At 36.0% G+C, this 21,571-nt stretch overlaps 1 protein-coding gene across 10 annotated transcripts in view; it reads left to right on the top strand.

The window, feature by feature from the left end:
- Positions 1-21,571, top strand: part of NAALADL2 (N-acetylated alpha-linked acidic dipeptidase like 2) — a 1,341,335-nt gene that overhangs the window by 984,083 nt on the left and 335,681 nt on the right. For all 10 annotated transcript variants that reach the window (XM_078432146.1, XM_078432147.1, XM_078432148.1 and 7 more), the window contains one exon: positions 534-677. In XM_078432146.1, coding sequence (XP_078288272.1) covers positions 534-677 — 144 coding nt within the window. The remainder of the gene's footprint in view (positions 1-533; positions 678-21,571) is intronic.

Genomic DNA, 21,571 nt, shown 5'->3' with positions numbered 1-21,571 from the left:
TGGCACACATGTGGTTTTTCCATTATTTTTGTCTTCCTGGAGACCTCCGTTCTTAAGCCTCCTGACCTCCTCACTCTTGTCCTCATGAGCTCACCAGCACATGTGCCATCCTAAGATTGTCCTTGGATGACCACACCTACTTAATGATGACAAAGTTGAGTTGATTTGAAGTTCTGTATATGGATGGGCTTATTGACTGATGGGTTTTAACATAAGCTGTCTTTGGTGAGTTGTTTTATTGGTGGACTGGCAGATTTTCAGTATTTTCATATAGTCTCCAGTGACCTGGTCATATGGGAGAATGGAGGTAAATGCATGTGCATAATCTGCCAGCATTAACTTGGATACATAGTAGTATTTGGACTGATGGGCCTCAAATCATTTTTAATAAGTAGAGTAAAACTAAGGAATAAACAAATGAACTAAAATAAACATATGGTTCATATTTTGAATAATTATTACAAAAAACTTCTCTTTGTGTGTTTTTAATTTCTGTTTGCTAAGGATTCTGTTCCCTTCTCTTCTGAATCTAGATGGAAGCTTTAGGCAAAACCGATCAAACCTCACATCCCTGCTGGTGCAGCCCATTTCAGCATCTCTCGTTGCAAAACTGATCTCTTCACCAAACAGCAGAACCAAAAACAGTATCTGTAGCCCTCTAGAACTGCCAAACAATGGTAAGGTATTTAATGTATTTCTGTGTGTTTTGTAGTCTTTTTAAGGACTGTGATCATTTTTAATCTTTTAAATTGACATAATGTTTACGATTATTCTTTTAAAAAATTATTTTGATGACATGAGCATTTATTTCTCTTCTGTGGCTCTTTAAGGGACATTTGGGGAAAGTAATTTTGATAAAGATGGAGAGTTGATCAAACTGAGAGATTTAAAAAAAAGGAGAAGAAGAAAAAAGCATTTTAAACTGCAACAAAGAAAAGCAGCTTTACAAATAAAGTATTTCTTACATTCATGAAAATCTGCTTAACATGGCTTCCTCGCTTCAGCTCCAGCAGTCTCCTTGCCTGCCAAGATTCAGTGGATAGCAGTCAGCTATCTGAGGTCTGAAGTCTTTTAGTAGAAAGCATTAAATCCTAATTCCTGCAATTGACTAAAAAATCCCTGTGTCTTTACGCATCATCGCCTGAGAGATGCTTCTTCTGCTGTGGTGCAGTTTGTCAGGCCTTGTTGGAGCAGATCGGATAAAACTGAACTAGTTAAGCTACCTGAGGGGGGGGTGGTGCAAGCCACAGGCTGCATCTTATTTCTGCCTCCAGCCTCACATTAGAGTTCTAAAGAAGAGAGGCTCTTTACATATTGTTAAATTTGTATCTAGTTGTTGGAAAATTAAACTTGAGGACTCTGGTTTTGTGTCCAGACCTGCAGGCTCAACTACTCGTGTTTTATCTCATCTGCTTTTCTCTTGACAACAAAAGCGTTAAAAAAAAATCTTTTGAAGATGCCTAAAAAAAACAAAAAACAAAACAAAAAACAAAAAAACCTGAATACATTCAGGATTGCCGTCTGTTAGATACATGCATATAGTTTTTCAAAGTCATATCGATTGAGTGCCTCCCAAACTGATTATTGACGGAGCAAGTAGGAAATATAGAAAACCAATGATAAGCCTGTGTCCTTAAAGCAGGAATTCAGAAGCCTTAGAGGAGCTTTTTGTTTTGTTTTGCTCTTATTGTCTTTTATTCTGAGCCCTACAAATTTATCATGGTCTCTATTTGTTAAAATATGTAAAAGACACTATAATAATACTTTAGTTGTAAGGAGCACTTGGACTTGTAAAAGACCAGATTTAAGGCCAGATTCAATCAATCAATTGATTAATTTAATAAAGATTCAGAGCCCCTAATGTGTTCCAGCCACCGTCCTGCCCCCCCCCCCACCTTTTTTTGGTGTCATTGTTGCATGAGTATCTCTGAAACTGAGTCACTTCATTTGGAAAGGATAGCCACCGAAAGTGATAAGAAGAGAAAATATCCTCCGAACTTAAATCCCGCTCTCTCTCCAAGATATCCCAGTATCACTGTGCTTTAGTTGACTACACAGCATTTTGGAAGCTGGCAATGCATGATGGTTAAGTGTGTCCCCTTGGAGTTCGAATTCTTGCTCCAGCTCTTAGGAACCATTGATGGAGGCATGTTATTCAGCCCAAATCTGCCCTCAATCTCCTTGGAAACAGGGTCACTGTGTGGGCACTGTGGAGATGCTTTCATGCGTCTGTGTGTAAAGGATCAGGCAAGGTGGGTGGGAATGCAGTCACTGAATGCCTGCCACCATCCTGCCCTGAGTGAGCGGATAGTCCACGTGCTGGCTCCACGACTGACTGCTTATCCATCAGCTCCCTGCTGGAAGCTATTTCTGCATCTACAGAAGGATACCTAACCTTCTAGTATCTCAAGTTGATCTGAGAATCAAATTATGATGTATGTCTCAGTATTTTTGCATAGTGTAAAGTGTTATGTTAGCAAGTTTCTTTCTTATCAAAGAATTGTATCAGTTTTCTCCATAATATGTTAAATACCTGTGTAATAATGGCATAGCTAAGCAAAATGGCACTCCATAGCTATAAAAACTGACATATACACTGAAACCTGTTTACAACTCCTATTAAAAAGGCAGCAAGAGGGGAGCCTGGGTGGATCAGTCAGTTGATCATCCAACTTTGGCTCAGGGGCTCTGGTCACCATCTTGGGTTTAGTAAGTTTGAGACCAGCATTTCTGGCTCACTGCTGGCAGTGTGGAGCCTGCTTCAAATCCTCTGTCCCTCTCTCTGCCCCTCCCCTGCTCACACGTCCTCTCTCTCTCTCAAAAGAAAAAAAAGCAATAAGATAGGCCTACTTTCTAAGGAATTATGCCATGCCATGTTTTCTTCATGGATATAGTAGCTATTATTGTTTTTAGTAGCTATTATAGTTTTTTTTAGAAAAATTCAGACAGAGATGTATGTAAATCAAGAAGATATTTCATGTTATAAAGGGTACTTTCATTATCTTTTTAAATATACAAGTGATTACATTTAGATTTCCCAAATACTGATGGAAACTGAGTTGTTAAATTTAAATTAGTCCTAAATGTAGGATAACAACCCTTTACCCCCAATGTTTTAGATAATAATACTTATGATACAGTCAAGATAATTAACATATAAGTTTTCTCATAAACATATAAATACATTAGTTGCTCATTATGATATGTATAAGGATGGGACATGAAAAGGTTACAAAAGGAAGTGCTCTATTTGGGGGCAATAAGAACAAAACTTATAGTTTATAGATGAAAAATTAATTTAAAGCATATTATAATTATATCTTACTGTTGAATTTTCTTAGTCTTGAGCCTTACTGTAGGAAAATCTTCACCAAGAAGTTAGGCAAGAGTACATTAAAAATATGTATACGAATCAACTGATTATTCATCTTACCCATTTAGTCCTTTATATATACCAATTCTCTACAGTCCAGACAACATCTAGTGGAATTTGCTTATCATATTTGCTTTCTTAGCATCCATTTGGCCCTCCCCCTGTTTGAACTGTTTCCAACATTTCCCAGCAATATAGTTTGAGTAGGTTTGACCACATCTCAAGCTCTAAAAATAGATCCTGATTAGTTCAAGTCTATTGGCATATCACATCAACCATACTATGATGGTTGATTCAAGGATGATCTTGGTCAAATAGGGCCAAAACCTAATATCTGGAATTTATTTGAGCAGTGACTCACTTTAACACCATAGCTGAACAAAAAAGCATGTAGCCCAGGGTTGGTAACCTTCTTGAGACCCTGGGAGATAGCCTACCTGAAAATGGAGCCAACACAAGGGAGGTACAAATGAATAACGGGGGGAGAAACAAAGAGAGAGAGAGAGAGAGAGAGAGAGAGAGAGGAAACTGTTTTCATAGAATTTGAACCCTAAAGCTTTGTCTGAAGGCAAATCTACTGAACTAGCCATATGTATGAGTCAATACATGCCCTCCCCAGTTGTTTTTTTCCAGTCAATCTATGTTGGGTTTTTAGTTTCTTGCAACAAAAAACTACCTAACTGAAACAGACCATAAACTTGAATTAAATAAAGGTATTAAAGATCTGCATTCATGACATAGGTTCAGCAAAGTAAAGTAGAAAGCAGGGTGTTTTATGGAAAATCCTGAGAGAATGAAGAATTGCTTGAAGAATAGAAGAAGAACAGGAAAAAAGGTCTTGCATGCACACACACACACACACACACACACACACACACAAATGGCTTTTATAGATAATTGCATATTGACTGTGTTTTATTTTTTGTGATCTTACTTTTTATAAGCTTTACCCATTGATCTATCTAATACGTTATCAGTCTTTATCCTTGAGAATCAACCAAAACATGGAAATTTGAATTTTCAGTTATCAGTCTGAACTTACGGTTAAAAACCATGAATACAGTGGAAAAAGGAGAGGAAAAAGTTTAAGATCCATTAACTTAATTTAGGGCAAAATAATTTTAATGAATTAAGTTAAAAGAAACATTTTAGTATATTTGATGAATCACTTTTGATGAACAGAAAAATTGCTATTTCTATGTTGCATAAAAATTAATGTTATCAACGATGACACATTTTTACCTAAGTAAATTTGGATCATCTCTTCAAATGGAGATATCTCTATATCTACATCTACCATTTCCCTGCACACAATTTTATATATTCTTTGATGAAATGATTTTAATTAGAATAATATAGTGATAATGTCACATAATTTGTACTTTTCAACTGTATTTTGAAGATTTATATTTCTAATTTGTTAACAGCTACTTAAAAGTATTCATTATTATCATTTCTTGAGCAGAGATTTAAAAAGATGTATTGAACATATTATCCAAAAATTGAGGTTATACTAAAATTTATTGGCAAATAGTAAATTTTAGCTTTTCAGTAAATGTTCCTTAGCAAGAAAAGTTAGTGCAATTGAATTCAGTATTATTTTTTGTTACATATGAGACTAATCAACCTGTTCAGAGTAGCCCTAAAGTTGCTACATGTGAGAAGATCCAGGAGTGCGTTATGTTTTTCTGGTTAAAGAATGTTTTGGGGGTGCCTGGGTGGCTCAGTCAGTTGAGCGTCCGACTTCGGCTCAGGTCATGATCTCACGGTTCGTGGGTTCGAGCCCCGCATCGAGGTCTGTGCTGACAGCTCAGAGCCTGGAGCCTGTTTCGGATTCTGTGTCTCCCTCTCTCTCTGCCCCTCCCCCACTCGCGCTCTGTCTCTCTCTGTCTCAAAAATAAATAAACATTAAAAAAATTTAAAAAAAAAGAATGTTTTGGTAGATACATCAAGTAGATAATGGAGTGGTATGGGAATGATAAGATATGGCCCTTTTTGGTCCCTGCGAAAGAGAAATCCTCAGTAGGCCTAAAATAATAATAATAATAATAATAATAATAATAATAATAATAATAATAATAATACAAGAATTCAAAACTTGTTTAGGGAAGGGTAGACTTTGACAATTTCTGGCCATGAATCTGGAGGAACATATCCAAAAGAACATGGGGAAATTTTAATTTGTCTTGACAATTTCTATATGGTATGCATATAGATATAGTGGCCACTTTTATTCCAAAAATTCAGTGTGCTAGAAACCTTTTACAATCAGTGTCATGATAAATGTTAAGAGTCACCAAACTGTGCAATGGTGACACCCCAATTTTATGGTTCTTCAAGCAGCCAGTTGCACAGTGAACCAAGGAGTCTGAGCTAGAAGCTGATAACAGAGTAATCCGTAGAACTAAAGATCAGCCTTCATGAGCTGCCAGTCTGAAGTCCTCGGACAAAAGGAAAAAAAGCTTCAGAAATGACTTTGAAGGACTACTCATCAAGGGTCTTAAACAGAGTGAACATAGGTGGGAAACCTATTGTCCAAAGTCCACAGAAAGTACAGTCAATTCTCTGTTTCCTAGGGAGTGCAGGTTGGGTTTACCAAGGGTGACACAGATCTGTCATTCACCCAGAACTTCTCATGTTTCCAGCTTTCTGTCTTGACAGTTTTGATTTTTGGAAATGATTCAGCTTAGATTCAGTATAGAGTTGTGTTTGTTTGTTAAAAGATCTAAAGACAACCTGAGAAGTATACTCTTAGGCAGAATTACTGTAACAAGTGTTCTCCAATTTCCAATGTTTCTCAGCAATTTTTAGCATTTCCTTTATTCCTATCACATCATTTCTCAAGTGGCTGTCACTTCTTTCAAGTTACAGAGACTTCAACTGAATTTGGCAGTTTAAATACGCGGTAAACTCCATTAGAGCATACCCTATCTTTACATTTTGCTGATCTTCTTTTCACAATGGGCTGATTCCTCAGTGCCTTTCTGGTTCTATATCCTGCTGTTTCCTTCATGTATCCAATATTTATCCAAATATGTCTTCAAGTTTGAGTCTCCAAGTTGTAAAGCCTCAGTATCCTCTACAGCTCCATGCAGATAGCATACTTCTCAAGTTGGAAGTAGCAGTAGCTTCTCCTGACTCTCTCTGCCATGCTTTTAGGCACTTAGGCATTGTGATATGGTAGTCTTCTGAGCTAGAGTAGAAGCAACCTTAATTTTTGTTAGAATGTGTTGTTTTTGCTTTATTTATATATGGTTCTTTGAGGTATCCTTTCTTACCCAGTGTTCTATGAGTATTTGGAAAGAGTGTGTACTGTGTAGTTGTCAAGTGTAGAGTTTTACATATTTCCACTTAAACCAGGTACCATAATCAGGTCGTTCAAATATTCTACATCTTATTATTAGTGTTAAAATTTCCCACTTTGTGTATAGATTTGTCTATTTTTATCTTGTAGTTGTCAGTTTTTGATTCATATATTTTAAGGTCATTTCTTAGATGTTTATAAATTCAAATACATCATCTCTTCCTGCTTAGTTGAAACACTTATCAGATGAAGTGATCTTCTTCATGTTTATAATGCTTGACTTAAATTTGATTTGGCCTGATATTAATTTATCCTCACTACCCTTTTTTTTTTAGTTAGTGTCTTTATGCTATATCTTTTTTTACTATCCATCTTTTTATATATTTCTCTTTTACCATCTCTTCTTAATAAAAATTAATTTGGATTTTTTTAAGAAACTTTACTCCCAACATGGGGCTCAATCTCATGCCCCTGAGATCAAGATCTACCAATTGAGCCAGCTAGGCACCCCACAACTAATTTGTATTTTTAAATATAATTTGATTATCTTTAGCTGAAACATCTAGTTCATTATATGTAATGTGAATATTAATGTATTTATGCTTATATATTTTATCTTAATTTAGGCTTCTTGTTTACACCACATATTATGTTTTTCTTTTGTTTTATTTCTTTCTTTAGATTTAGATTATTTTTGTCATTATATTTTTCCCTTTACTATTTTGGAAATTATAAATACTTTTTGTATTCTTGTAGAGTTACCCTAGAATTATAGCCTTTAAAGATTCCTTTTCCTGTTCTGTTCCATACCAGGTAACTTTCTTTGCTGTCTTTTGGATGGGAATGGGGAATGCAATCATTTAGGAATCCTATTTATGGAGGAATAATCTCTTTTTGGGACTATTGTCTCTCCAAGTTGGGCAGGTCCAGGGCTTTTTCTTCTAATCTTTGCATCTCATAAGGCCAGCAAGATTAACATTCTCCAGGTTCCGTAAATTCCCTTGAGTTGAAAGCAGTTTTATTGTTTTACTTATCTAGGTTCCCACCACATCTTAACTTTTGACCTAGTAATTCCTTAGTTTCTAGTTCTCTGATATTGTTAACAAGATTCATTTTGTATTTTATTTAGCATTGTAAATTATTTTCAATGAGAAAGTTGGTCTTAATATCCTAACCCACCTTATTACTATAATAGGAATTCTTCTCCTCCTCTCCATTTATTCATTCCCTGGCAACACATATGGATGACTCAGTGAATACAATGTATAAACCAGTTTGCCATCAGGAAATAATGACACACACACTAAAAATGTGCACTTCAAGGGAGTTTAGCCAAGGGCCTATGCACAAATGTGGATAGGTAAAGGGAAATAGAAAAGGGATGATGAACCACCCCAAGGTTAGTAATTGATACTACTTGCAAACCTAAAGGCAGCAAGAAGGGAGAGTAGAACAAACAGGAAATGGCAGGTTCTCAAGAAGTAGGAGAGGCAGGCTGACAGGAGCTGAGGCTTTCAGTGGAGGAATTCAGTCATTCTGCCTGTAAGTGACCAGTCAGGGAGGGTGATGGAATATAAATACTCTTAATCTTTCTCTTATCCAACCTGCTGATCACTTGTTGATGTCTTCTATTAGCTAAACCCAACCTGAAGCCAAGAATAGAGGAGTTAGGTAGATGTTCTCTGTAGAGGTCACCTTTTTTGGGCACAGAGCAAGGTGAAGGGTGAAAATAGATCTGGATGGAAATGTGGAAAATATGCAGTATAGTTGGTGTTGCAGATGATTAGTCTGATAACTGATTTGATAACTTATGATTTGTAGAATGGTTTGGTAGAAAGGTATAGAAAATCTATTAATCAATTTTCACGTGTATAAGGGATACGAAGAAGAAAAGTTATTTTTTCTGGGGTTCAGAGTCTTTAAAACATCTTCATATTTAGATAATTTTACTAATTAGAAATAATAATTTAAACCTTAAATATTTTTTTCAAATGTATGCAAGTTCATAAGAATACATGCACACATGGATGCGTGTGTGTGTGTGTGTGTGTGTGTGTGTGTGTGTGTGTAAGGGGGAGAGAGAGAGAGAGAGAGAGGAGACAGAGACAGAGAGACAGAGAGACTCAGGGATAGCTATTAAGCTGAAAAGTATGTGGTGAAAGGGTGATGAAAAGTATGTGGTGAAAGCAAATAGTTTTCATTCAGTGTTTGTATGTGAGTCTCACATTTTTCAGAACCAAAATTTTACACTACTAAAACATATTTTACTTTTCTCTTTAATTTAATTTCTGGGGCACCTGGGTGGCTCAGTCGGTTGAGCTTCTGACTGCAGCTCAGGTCATGATCTTGTGGTTCATGGGTTTGAGGCCCATTTTGGGCTCTGTGCTGACAGCTCAGACCCTGGAGTCTGCTTCGGATTCTGTGTCTCCTCCCTTTCTCTCTGCCCCTCCCCTGCTCATGCTCTGTCTCTCTCTCTCTCTCAAAAATAAATAAACATTAAAATAAATTAATTAAATTTCTATTATTATGAGAGCAGTTAATGTTTACTAAGAGTTAGAAAAGAAAGATGAGCAAAAATAGGAAAGCAAATCAGCACGTTCTATATTAGTCATGCTGGGCTTCCATAACAAGGTACCACAGACTGTAGTTTAAACAACAGACATTTATTTTTCTCACAGTTCTCAACGCTGGGAACTCCAAGCTTATGGTGCCAGAAAATTTGGTTTCTGATAAGAGCTCTTTTCCTGGCTTGCAGACAGCTGCCTTCTCTCTGTGTCCTCACATGGCCTTTTCTCTGTGCACTCATAAAGAGTGAGAAACCTGTGGTGTTTTCATTGTCTTTTCATAAAGACATTAGCCCTATCAGATTAAATTCCCACCCTTAAGACCTCATTTAACTTTAATTATCTCCTTATAGGCCATATCTCCAAATACAGCTAAACTGGGGATTAGGACTTCAACATATGAATTTTGAAGAGAAACAGTTCAGCTCAGAACACACTCCTATCACCCAGTAATTATCACTAACAATGCTTCCTATAAATCCTTCTAGATTTATATACATGCATTTAGAGGTTTTGTTTTCTTTTTTGTTTGTTTTGTTTTTTTACCAAAAAGAGATCATACTATACATTATATTTTAAAATGTTTATCTAATTAAGGATCTCCACTTTTTCATGACAGTAAACAGACTATATTAAATTTCACCAATCATCCCAATCTTTTACAATGGGTTTATCGAAACCAAGATCCAATCCAGGCCTATAAGTTGTTTCCCTTCTGATCTAGCATGATCCTCATTTTCTTCTGTTAACACTGGGGTCTATAGGATCAAATCTGTTGTCGTGAATGTGCCCTACATTCTAGATTTGTGGGATGCTTCTTTGTGATTTTATTTAATTAGTTCCTCTGTCAGGAGGAGGCATTAACATGGTGGAGGAGTAGGGGGGCACTAAACATGTCTCATTCCTCAAACACAGTTAGTTATCAAATCATTCTGAATACCCAATAAATCAATCAGAGGTCTGAGAGAACAAAAACTGCTAGTCTACAAGTAGAAAAGTAACAACCTTTTGGAAGATTCTTTAACAAGCAGACCAAAACACGCCCAGGATCTAGGTTTTGTTTGTTTGTTCTCTTCCTTTTTTTATTTTTTCTTTTCTTTTCTGGACAAAATGTTGAGACAGAGAAATTCACCCCAAAAGAAAGAACAGGAAGTAGAACTCATGGCCAGGGATTTCACAATATGGATTTAAGTAAGATGTCTGGACTAGAATTTAAAACAGTGATTATAAGGATACTAGCTGGGCTTGAAAAAGCATAGAAGACACTAGAGAATCCCTTGCAGCAGAGATAAAAGAACTAAAATCTAGTCAGGCTGAAATTAAAAATGCTGTAATGAGATGCAAACCCAAATGGATGCCATAAGAATGATGATGAACAAAGCAGAGGGGTGAATCGATGATATATTATGGAAAATAATGAAGCTGAAAAGAAGAGGGAAAAAAAGATAATGGTTCACATACGTAGACTTAAGGAACTCAATAACTTACTGAAATGTAATAACATTCTTAACATTGGGAATCCCAGAGGATGAAGAGAGACAAAAAGAGTCAGGTTTATTTGAAAACTTCCCTAATCTGGGGAAGGAAAGAGACACCAAAATCCAAAAAGTACAGAGAACTCCCATTAAATTCAACAAAATCTAACCATTACCAAGGCATATCATAGTCAAATTCACAAAATACACAGACAAGGAAAGAATCCTGAAATCAGCAAGGGAAAAAGTCCTTAACCTGCAAGGGAAGATAGATCAGATTTGTAATAGATCTGTCAACAGAAACTTGGGAGGCCAGAAAGGTGTGACAGGACATATTCAATGTGCTGAATGGGAAAATTATGCAGCCGAGAATTATCCATCAGGGCTGTCATTCAGAATAGAAGTAGAGGTAGAGTTTCCCAGACAAACAAAAACTAAAGGACTTTGTGACCATTAAACCAGCCCTGCAAAAAAATTTAAGGGGGACTCTTTGAGTGGAGAAAAGAAAAAAAAAAAAAAAAAAAGACCAAAAGCAACAAAGACTGGAAAGAACCAGAGAGCATCATGAGAAACATGAACTCTATGAGTAACACAAAGGCACTAAATTTATCTCTTTCAATAATCACTATGAATGTAAATGTACTAATGTTCCAATCAAAAGATGGGGCGCCTGAGTGGCTCAGTCGGTTGAGCGACCAAGCACTTTGGCTCAGGTCATGATCTCATGGTTCGTGGGTTCGAGCCCTGCGTCGGGCTCTGTGCTGACAGCTCAGAGCCTGGAGCCTGCTTCTGATTCTGTCTCTCTCTGTCTCTGCCTCTCCCTTGCGCTCTGTCTCTGTCTCTCAAAAATAAATAAATGTAAAAAAAAAAAAGACATGTGGTATCAGAATGGATTAAAAAAAACCTAGATCCATCTATATGCTGCCTACAAAGAGACTCACTTTAGACCTAAAGACACCTGAAGATTGAAAGTGAGGGGATGGAGAACCATATACCATACACAAAAATAAATTCAAAATGGATAAAAGACCTAACATGAGACAGGAAACCATCAAAATACTAGAAGAGAACACAGGCAGCAAACTCTTCGACCTCAGCTCTAGCAACTTCTTACTACACATATCGGCAGTGGCAAGTGAAACAAAAGCAAAAATAAACTATTGGGACCTCATCAAGATAAGAAGCTTCTGCACAGCAAAGGAAACAACCAACAAAACTAAAAGGCAACCTATGGAATGGGAGAAGATATTTGCAAATGACATATCTGGTAAAGGGTTAGTATCCAAAATCTATAAAGAACCTAAGAAACTCAATACCCAATAAACAAATAACCCAATTAAGAAATGGACAGAAGACATGAATAGACACTTTTCCAAAGAAGACATCAGATAGCTAACAGACACATGAAAAGATGCTCAATATCATTCATCATCAGGGAAATACAAATCAAAACCACAATGAGATACCACCTCACCCCTGTCAGAATGGCTAAAATTAGCAACACAAGAAACAAAAGATGTTGGTGAGGATGTGGAGAAAGGGGAACCCCTTTGCACTATTGGCAGGAATGCAAACTGGTGCAGCCACTCTGGAGAACAATATGGAGGTTTCTCAAAACACTAAAAATAGAGGGGCACCTGGGTGTCTCAGTTAGTTAAGACTCTTGATTTTGGCTCAGTTCGCAATCTCACAGTTCGTGAGTTCAAGCCCTGTGTAGGGCTCAGCGCTGATAGTGTGGAGCCTGCCTGGGATTCTCTCTCTCTCTCCCTCTATTCTGTCTCTATCTCTGTCACTCAAAATAAATTAATTAATTTTTAAAAATCCAACTTTTAATTTTGGCTCAGGTTATCATCCCAGGGTTGTGGGATCAAGCCCTGTGTCTGGCTCTGCACTAAATGTGGTACCTACTTAGGATTTTCTCCCTCTCTCTCTCTCTCTCTCTCTCTCTCTCTCTCTCTCTCTCTCTCAAAATTAAAAAAAAAAGAAAAGACACTTGTTGACTTGTTGTGATGAGCACTGGGTGTTATATGTAAGTGATGAATCACTGAGTTGTACTCCTAAAACCAGTATTGCACTATGTTAACTAAGTAACATTTAAATACAAATTTAAAAAACTAGTTCCTCTGTCCTTTTTATTTTCAATAAACTTGAAATTAATTATTAAGGTTTCTATTAGAAAACTCATTGGTGTAATTATTGGATAAAATTCTTTTTTTTAATTAAAAATTTTTTAAATGTTTATTTATTTTTGAGAGACAGAGTGCCAGCAGGAAAGGGGCAGAGAGAGAGACACACACAGAATCTGAAGCAGGCTCCAGGCTCTGAGCTCAAGGACTGTGAGATCATGACCTGAGCTGAAATTGGATGCTTAACCAACTAAGCCACCGAGCTGCCCCCGTGGATAACATTCTTAGAGGACATTTTTTTTAAGTTTTATTTATTTATTTTTGAGAGAGAGACAGAGAGAGTGATTGGGGGAGGGGCAGAGAGAGGGAGAGAGAGACAATCCCAAGCAGGCTCTGTGCTGTCAGCACAGAGCCCGTCGCGGGGCTCGAAGTCACATACTGTGAGATCATGACCTGAGCAGAAACCAAGAGTCGGACTCTTAACCGACTGAGCCATCCAGGCGCCCCGACATTTTTTTTTAGCTGGTGTTATTGTCAATATCCAGAATATGGTTAGACATATCACATCAGGTGCGATGCAACATAGTGGACCTAGTTGGGTCTTAGAATTAGAACTTGTATAAATTCTTGTGTAGAACTGTTGTGTGAAATGATGTTCCCTGAAGGATAGACTGAAATGGAGCTCCTAAGAAAATTATAATGTGACAAGAAGAACATAATATCTGGTGCAGGTCTGATGATATCAGTTTGTATCCATTGGTGTGGGCATTTCAATTATTTGCTGCCAGTGCATTCTGATTGGTCAGCATTTATGGCATATCAGTTGATAAGTATTTTGAATAAGACCCTTGATCTAGAGCATATGATGTCAATCAATATATTGGTTCAGAAAAAACATTTGGCAATATGGAGATCTCACCTAGAAAAATGGAGCCCTCACATGGAAAAATAAAAGCTGTGATGGCTTAGAATCCAGAAGCAGTTTATGATCAGATATTTAGGGAAGCAGTTGGCATTTAGGAAAGATGCTAGCAGTTTATAAAGTCCCAATCATCAAAAGTGTGATTCTAAAGTATATTCCAGCCCCTAGGGTGAAGGGAAATTGAAAAATAAAGAAAACAGGCGCCGGATGGTTCAGTAGGTTAAGCATCTAAATATGGCTCAGGTCATGATCTCACAGTTCATGGGTTCCAGGCCCTCAAAGAGCTCTGTACTGACAGCTCAGAGCCTGGAGCCTGCTTCAGATTCTGTGTCTCCCTTTCTCTCTGCCCCTCTCCCACTCGCACTCTGTCTCTGTCTCTCAAATAAATAAATAAATGTTTACAAAAATTAAAGGAAGGAAATAATTCACATCCTAGAAGTTCTTTTCTAGAGTCAGGTAGCTAAAAAGAGAGTCAGGTACATAGAATGAGAAAATCGTTAAAATTAGGAATCCTAGGAAGAACTATGGTTAAGAAACCAATAAAACCTTATTTATTGGAATTAGGACTCAGAGTTAGATGCAGTTTTTAGTCCTCAATTCTCTGCAAATGAGCTTGGGATTTGTAAGTAAGGGGCATGCTTACTCACAGTGCAGGTGGAGAAGAACTTAATTAGCTGTGTTGAAAAAGATTCAGAACTAGTTGAGTCTTAGCAACAAAAATGCGAGACAGAATTATTACTGGAAAATAATTTCTGTAGCAGATATTTTTTTTTTCTCTGCACATGATGAAATTAAGGACTAGAGAGAGGCAACTACTTTTATGTCTCAGCTCTGACTCTCCTCACCCTATTTGAATACAAATGCTCTCTGAGTGGAACACATTTTTGTCATCTTGAAATCTTTTGAACTTCACACATCAAATTTAAAGCTGCTATCAAACTTTGAAGCATGAAAGACAGAAAACATTTGGCAAATGTGAGCTGGAAATGTTATCTTAAAGTAGCAATACATACATACTTACACACGCATTGATTTTTAAACAATAAAGTGCACCTAAATGTTATCCAGGATTTTCTAATTTCAAAAGTATTTTTCAATCTTGCAATAAATGCAAACTTACAGAAGAGTTTCAAGAATGGTATAAACAATATTTTTTCCCTCAAATACCCAAGAAAAATCCTCAGACATGCTGAACCATCACATCTGAATTCTCCCACAGTGGTATTCTCCTACACAAACAGCACAACCATCACAATCAGGAATGAAACATTGATACATTACTACCAGGCACTCCAAAAGCCCCATACAGATTTGCCAGTTGTTTCGGTAATGTCCTAAATATCAAATAGATCTAAACTAGGGTTATGTGTTGTGAGTTATCAAGTTTCCCGTTTCCTTCGACCTGGAACAGTCTCAGTCATTGCTTGGCTTTCATTGCTTTACCACCTTTGAAGCTTATATGCCAGTATCTGCAGAATGTTCCCCAAGTCTGGGTTTATCTGATGTTTTCTCCTGAATAATTGAAGCCTCTGCACATTTGGCAGCAATATTACAGAGTGAAACTGTTTTTCCCGTTGCTGGTATCAGTCTGTCCCATCATTGGTAATGCTAACTTTGATGATTTGATCAAGGAAGTGTCTGTGAGGACTCCTCATTGAAATTACTATTTTTTTTAATTTTCTCTTTGCAATTAATATTCACTTGAAGTCATGCTTGTTTCCCAATTAGTCATTACAAAGATAATACCAATGGTGGTGGCCTTCCAAGTTCATCATCCCTCTACTTTTATTAATTGACATTCTACTGTAAAGAAGAGCTTTCTTTTTCCTATTTGTGTGTTTATTTATAGATATAGTATCAATAGTATCAGCATTTTTATGTATATATATATAGTATCAAATACTATATAGTGTGTGTGTGTGTATATATATATAGTACCAATTTATATATGTAGTGTATGTATATATAGTACCTATATATAAATGGATTTATATCCCTAATTTATTCAGTGGGTTATAATTCAGTACTGTGTTTATTTTGATGCTCAAGTTGTCCCAGTTCAGCCCAAGATAGCACCTTCAACCTAGGCTTCTCTCTGTTGGCATAATCTCATTATTTTTTTTTTTGAGAATTTCCTTAGTTTTTTTACACAGCAAAAATTTGATCTACCAAATCATTTTTTACTTCCTAGCCCCAACACTGTTATCAGCCATTTCTCCAGAGTCCTAGTTCCTTTGAGTAGAGAATATTATCTGGAAAACAAGATGTGGATTCTAGATGGGCACGTTGCTATTGGAGTGTTATTTTTCTTCAGTACCTCTTAGTAAACAAAACTAGGGAAATATACTTTAACATAAATATGTATGAATATATATGTTCAAATAGATTAGATCTAAATTTATTTTTATATCTGTGTATATATATCTAGAAAACCAAAAGGACATATCAAGACCTAGTTTTTTCTCCTTCCATGTTTGCAAATCAATTCATAGTGAGAAATCTGCTTCTCATTATCTTAAATATTACATGGGTTAATTAGTTCTGTTGTGTATAACCAACTGATGTCCTTACTATTTCCTCCATAAGAATGCCTTTCTCGGGGTGCCTGGATGGCTCAGTCAGTTGAGCGCCTTTCTCTTGATTTCCACTCAGGTCATGATCTCATGGTTCATGGGATTGGACCCCACATCATCATCAGGTTCCGTGTTGACAGTGTGAAGCCTGCTTGGGATTCTGTCTTTCCCTCTCTCTCTCTGCCCCTCCTTTGTTCATGCATGCACTCTCTCTCAAAATAAAGAAATAAACACTAAAAAAAAATAATGCCTTTCTCACTCCATAATGGCTCTGACAATCAAGCCAGGCACAGCCCCATATGGACTATTCACCCTATATCAAATGCTATGCCTGTCCCCCACTCCCAATGCAGTTAACTTCCTTTCCCTTTTCAGCCCCTAACACTGTGTGTTGTTCAGTTCTTAAACGGGGATGCCCTTTTCAGTCTGCAGCATTGATTTCTCTTATTGCAGTATTCCCTCTGACAGTTGCATTCCTCCCCATTTCCAGGTGCTCTCTCTCTCTCTCTCTTTCTCTCTCTCTCTCTCTCTCTCTCTCTCACACACACACATACACACACACACACACACACACACACACACACACACACACTGGGCCCTGACACCCCGTGATGGACCACCCCAACCCATTTAGATGCTTTCCTTAACTCACATGATCTCCAACCCCTTGCTCAGGGCCACAGTGCCATCATCTTCTACTGCCACTGTCAGAGGTGATAACCTTGGCCAACTTCACCTAATGGCCTTAGGACTGAATCATTCAGGAATAGAAAGGAAGTGAAGGAGAAAACAAGAAAGTATACTTAGTTCTTGAATATATAAACATTTAATTGTATAATATTATTGAGCAATATAGTTTTTTTAATTCTCTTATTTATTTTTTTTTCATGTATCACTCTGTGGTTAATATCTATCCATGCTGTCCTAGGTACATTTACCACATTGCTTCTAGGTGCTATATGATATTGAAAAGAGTAGCTTTACTACACTTGATATGTCCGTTACTCCAGGGATGGACACCTTAGTTGCCCTCACTTTCCTGTTACCAAACATTCTAGGTTCAAAGTTTCTCTTGCTATTTTTAAAATTTCTTTAACAACATTAATTTATGGGCTTTTGGTATATTGTTTTTGAAAAGCTTGATATCAATCTGATTCTTTCTTTCTTTTTTTTGTGAGTTACCTGCTTTTCACTCTGGGAACTTTAAAATTTTTTCTGTATGTCTTTCATGCTTTTACACTTTACTGTATAAAATATATAATGTGTTTTTCCTTTTTTTCTGGAAAAATATTTTTTCTTTAAATATTTTCTCTCTTCCATTTCTTCTTCTTCTTTTTCTAGTATCCTTTTTAGAACTCCTATTACTGTCCACCATGAATTTTAATTGTAATTTCATATTTTCTCTCTACCCTTTTCTTGTTGTTTCTGGAAAATTGCTCAAACTGATATAGCTCTCAAATTCAATTTCAGTTATAGCTATCTATTACTTATTATCTCTACTCATCCTATCTATTGTCATATTTCTTTCAATTTTTCTATTTCCTTACCTGTTATGTCTTTTTAAAAATGTTTTCTGGTTATTTCTTATTGCTAATGCATCACCTTATGTTTTGTGTTTAATTATAAAACTTATTTTTAAATTCATGTATTGTGTGTTGCAATATGTTTACTTTGGGTAGTGTATGTGTTCATTGTGTTAAGTTTCTTTTGTGTGGCTGTGGACCTCACAACCGGATATCTAGATATTTTAGGCTGGGGGTTTATGTTACTCTGGAGGTATTAGCTACCCTTCTAATGACTTATGGGAAGACAGAGCTCAAGTGAGACTCCAATGTATATCTTTTTGGGCTTCCATAATGAGAGTCAATATGTCTTCAGATAATATGGAACTATTCTAAACCTCTTTCATTTTCTGCCAGTTCCCCAGGCAGCCTCAGTTTTCAGGGATTTGGTGTTATAAAGCAGAGCAATAGGAGATGGTCTCCTTAGGTTGTAAGTCCCATCACCCCTTGGGAGTTGGAGTAAAAGAATAAATGTTCAAGGGTTCAGATTTGTTCAAGCTCTTTAACAACAGTATTTCACCCCAGCAGACCTGGGGAGGCCTTCCTAACCCAAATTTTGTTTCATTTATTAATCTATCTTCTTAAATATTTTGCCTGTAAACACACACATTTTTACCTAAGTTCAGTCATTTTCTATATCTCTTGGATATTCTATTGTTTTCATTATAGCATATCCATGATTCTACATATTATTTTTACATTTTAACAGGCACATTTTGTCATAATTTTCTAAGTCATCTCCTTATTTGGGATATTTATGTTGTTTTCTGTAATTGCTATTATAGATTATACTGGGAAGAGTTCAATTATTCTTATAAAATAAATTCCAACTTGCAAGATTGCTATCTTTATTGTTATGAAGAGTAATATTGCCTTACCAATGAGTTGTTTAAACTAGTAATGCCAACAGCAGTAGATGCATCATAAGAGTTTATCCAAAGTTTTGCTGACATTCATTGTTAAAATTGAAAGTGGGATCATGGTGCTGCTTCCAGTGAAGGGAAGCAGACTCTATGCATATTTGTTTTCAGACATGGACATGGAGTATTATAAAACAGTATGTATTAGGATCGGTATCATGTATGGGGATGCAAATAATTGATGAAAAGGTGATTTTTGCTGTATTACATATCATTATTTTGGTCTGGTCCTTGCTCAGTGATACATAAGAAGGTCTTGCTCTTGGTTAGAAGGATCCAGTGCAAGTACAGCATTCTTCTCAGAGCAAAAGATTGTCTTCACTTTCTCAGACCGCTGTGTTTCTTCTAAATAGGAATCTTAGACTTCAGGATGTGCAGAAGGCAGGATAAAATATTTAAAGATGGAAGATAAAAAGATAAAGATGGAATGTAAAATCAGATAAACAAAAGAGTTTACGCTACGGTTGCCTAGTATTGGGAAGTTCTGATAAGTTAGAGTGGGAATATAGCATTCACACAAGGACAGAAGACGTGGTTGTATGCCTATAGGGAGCAAGGGGTTTTAACTGGCATCCCTATATAAATGCAGGACTGTGGGATGGTAGTAGAAAGACTAGAAAGGAATTCACATACTGTTGGAGGAAAGCTTTCTTCATCTGAGCTCCGGATGAAAAAAAAAATCTGTTTTTGGAAATCAAAAACTCTAGCTCAGAATTTTCACTACTATTGTAGTACAGAAACTCCAAGCCAAGAAATTTGCATACAGATTGTCCCCCAGCCAGAGATGCCCCTGGGATGCCTGGCAAAAGCAAATGCAATGCTGGGAAAATATGTATTGGAGAAATACTAAGCAAAAGAAAGATAGAGTAATTATATTAATATCAGAGGGGAATGGGAAGGAAGACTTTAGAAAAAACTTGGGATAGAGAAGATGTAAAGAATAATTGTTCTATGTATTCTGTATAGAAATCCAAAAGATACAGCAACTCCAAATGCATGAATGCATGAAACTAACTGGGCTAAAAATATGCAATAATTTGATAGTATTACCAGGATAATTAATAAAAACAAATCATATCAGAAACTTTAAGATGTCTCAATCATTAACAGAAAATATATACAACAATTCTATAAGGCTATAGCTACACAGTTTTCCAGTTTGATCTATTTGACATGTATAGGAAATGCTGCAGTCATTAACAAGAAAGGCCCATTTTTATATTGAACATTTTATTAAAATGTATATTCTGTATTTATCAGATGCAATACCCTAAGGGTCACAAAACAATTCTCACATAACATCAAAATACCAGTAGCATATAAAGCTTGTTTTCTGCCCACATTTAAGTTAGATATCAGTATTAAAACTGTAACACACACCTTATATTTGGATATTTAAAAAATTATTTGAACTAATATGTATATTATGAAAAGAATGATAAGAGAAATTTTAAAATTTAGAATGTAAGATAATAAGACTGTATCAAAATTAATGTACAACATCTATACAGAAAATCTATAGCCTTAAATACATCCAGGTAGAATTGAACAAAGGTAATAGTCAACATAGAACTTAATATTGAAGTTGAAAAAATATAAAATGAGGATCTACAAATCCCAAAACTCGTTCTTTGAAAATACTAATATATTAGCTACTTCTAGCAAAACTGATAAAGGAAAAATAAGAAACATAAGTGAGTTAAGGACAGAAAAGAGGACAAAATAACAGATGTATGGCAGTGCTTTTTTTTTGGAAGCACAAGAATAGAATGAACAACTAAATCCAAGTGAATTAGAAGAAATAAAAATGTTAAAAATCATAATGTATTTATAACCATTATTATTTATTTGAAAATATTAAGTGAAATGAAAATATACATTGAGAATGTACCCTCTTTCCCCATCCCTCACACAAAATATGAGGATCAGTGTATGTATGAATCCTAGCACTCCTTTGTAAAATGGAAAATCCTCATGCTACATATAAACTCTTAGAAAATCTAGAAAAAGAAGCAAATATCTCTAAATATTTGTGAGGTTGTATAATCCAGATATCAAAATCAGATAAGGACAAAAGGTATGTAAAATTGTCAACCAATAACTTATAAATATTTATTGAAATATCCTAAAAATATTAGTGACCAATTACAGAAAACATATCGTGACCAAGTAGAGCTTATTCCAGGAATATATGCATTTTTTAATATTGTAAAGTGAAAAGGCTTACAATTATCTCAAAAGATGATTTAACATCTGCTTGTGATAAAATCTCTTAGCAAAGTAGGAAGAGAAGTGATATTTTTTCATCTGAAAGAGAATTTTTGAGGAAGGTATAGCAAACATCTTTTTTTAATTTTTAATTTACATATATGTATTTATTTATTCCTCAATTTAGTTAACATACAGTGTAGTCTTGGCCTCAAGAGTAGAATCCAATGATTCATAACTTACATATAACACCCAGTGCTCATCCCAACAAGTGCCCTCCTTAATGCCCATCGCCCATTTTCCCCATCTCCCCCACCCCTCCACCCCCATCGACTCTAAGTTTGTTCTCTGTATTTGAGTCTCTTATGGTTTGCCTCCCTCTCTGTTTTTTCTTATTTTTCCTTCCCTTCCCCTATGATCATCTGTTAAGTTTCTCAAACTCCACATATGAGTAAAATCATGTGATGTCTGTCTTTCTTTGACTTATTTTGCTTAGCATAATATTCTCCAGTTCCATGCACATTTTTGCAAATGGCAAGCTTTC

This window comes from Panthera onca, chromosome C2 (assembly GCF_046562875.1).
Source record: "Panthera onca isolate mPanOnc1 chromosome C2, mPanOnc1 haplotype 2, whole genome shotgun sequence".
In the NCBI taxonomy this organism is placed as follows: Eukaryota; Metazoa; Chordata; class Mammalia; order Carnivora; family Felidae; genus Panthera; species Panthera onca.
Note: the sequence above shows the minus strand (reverse complement) of the source record. Positions and strands in the feature narration are given on the sequence as shown.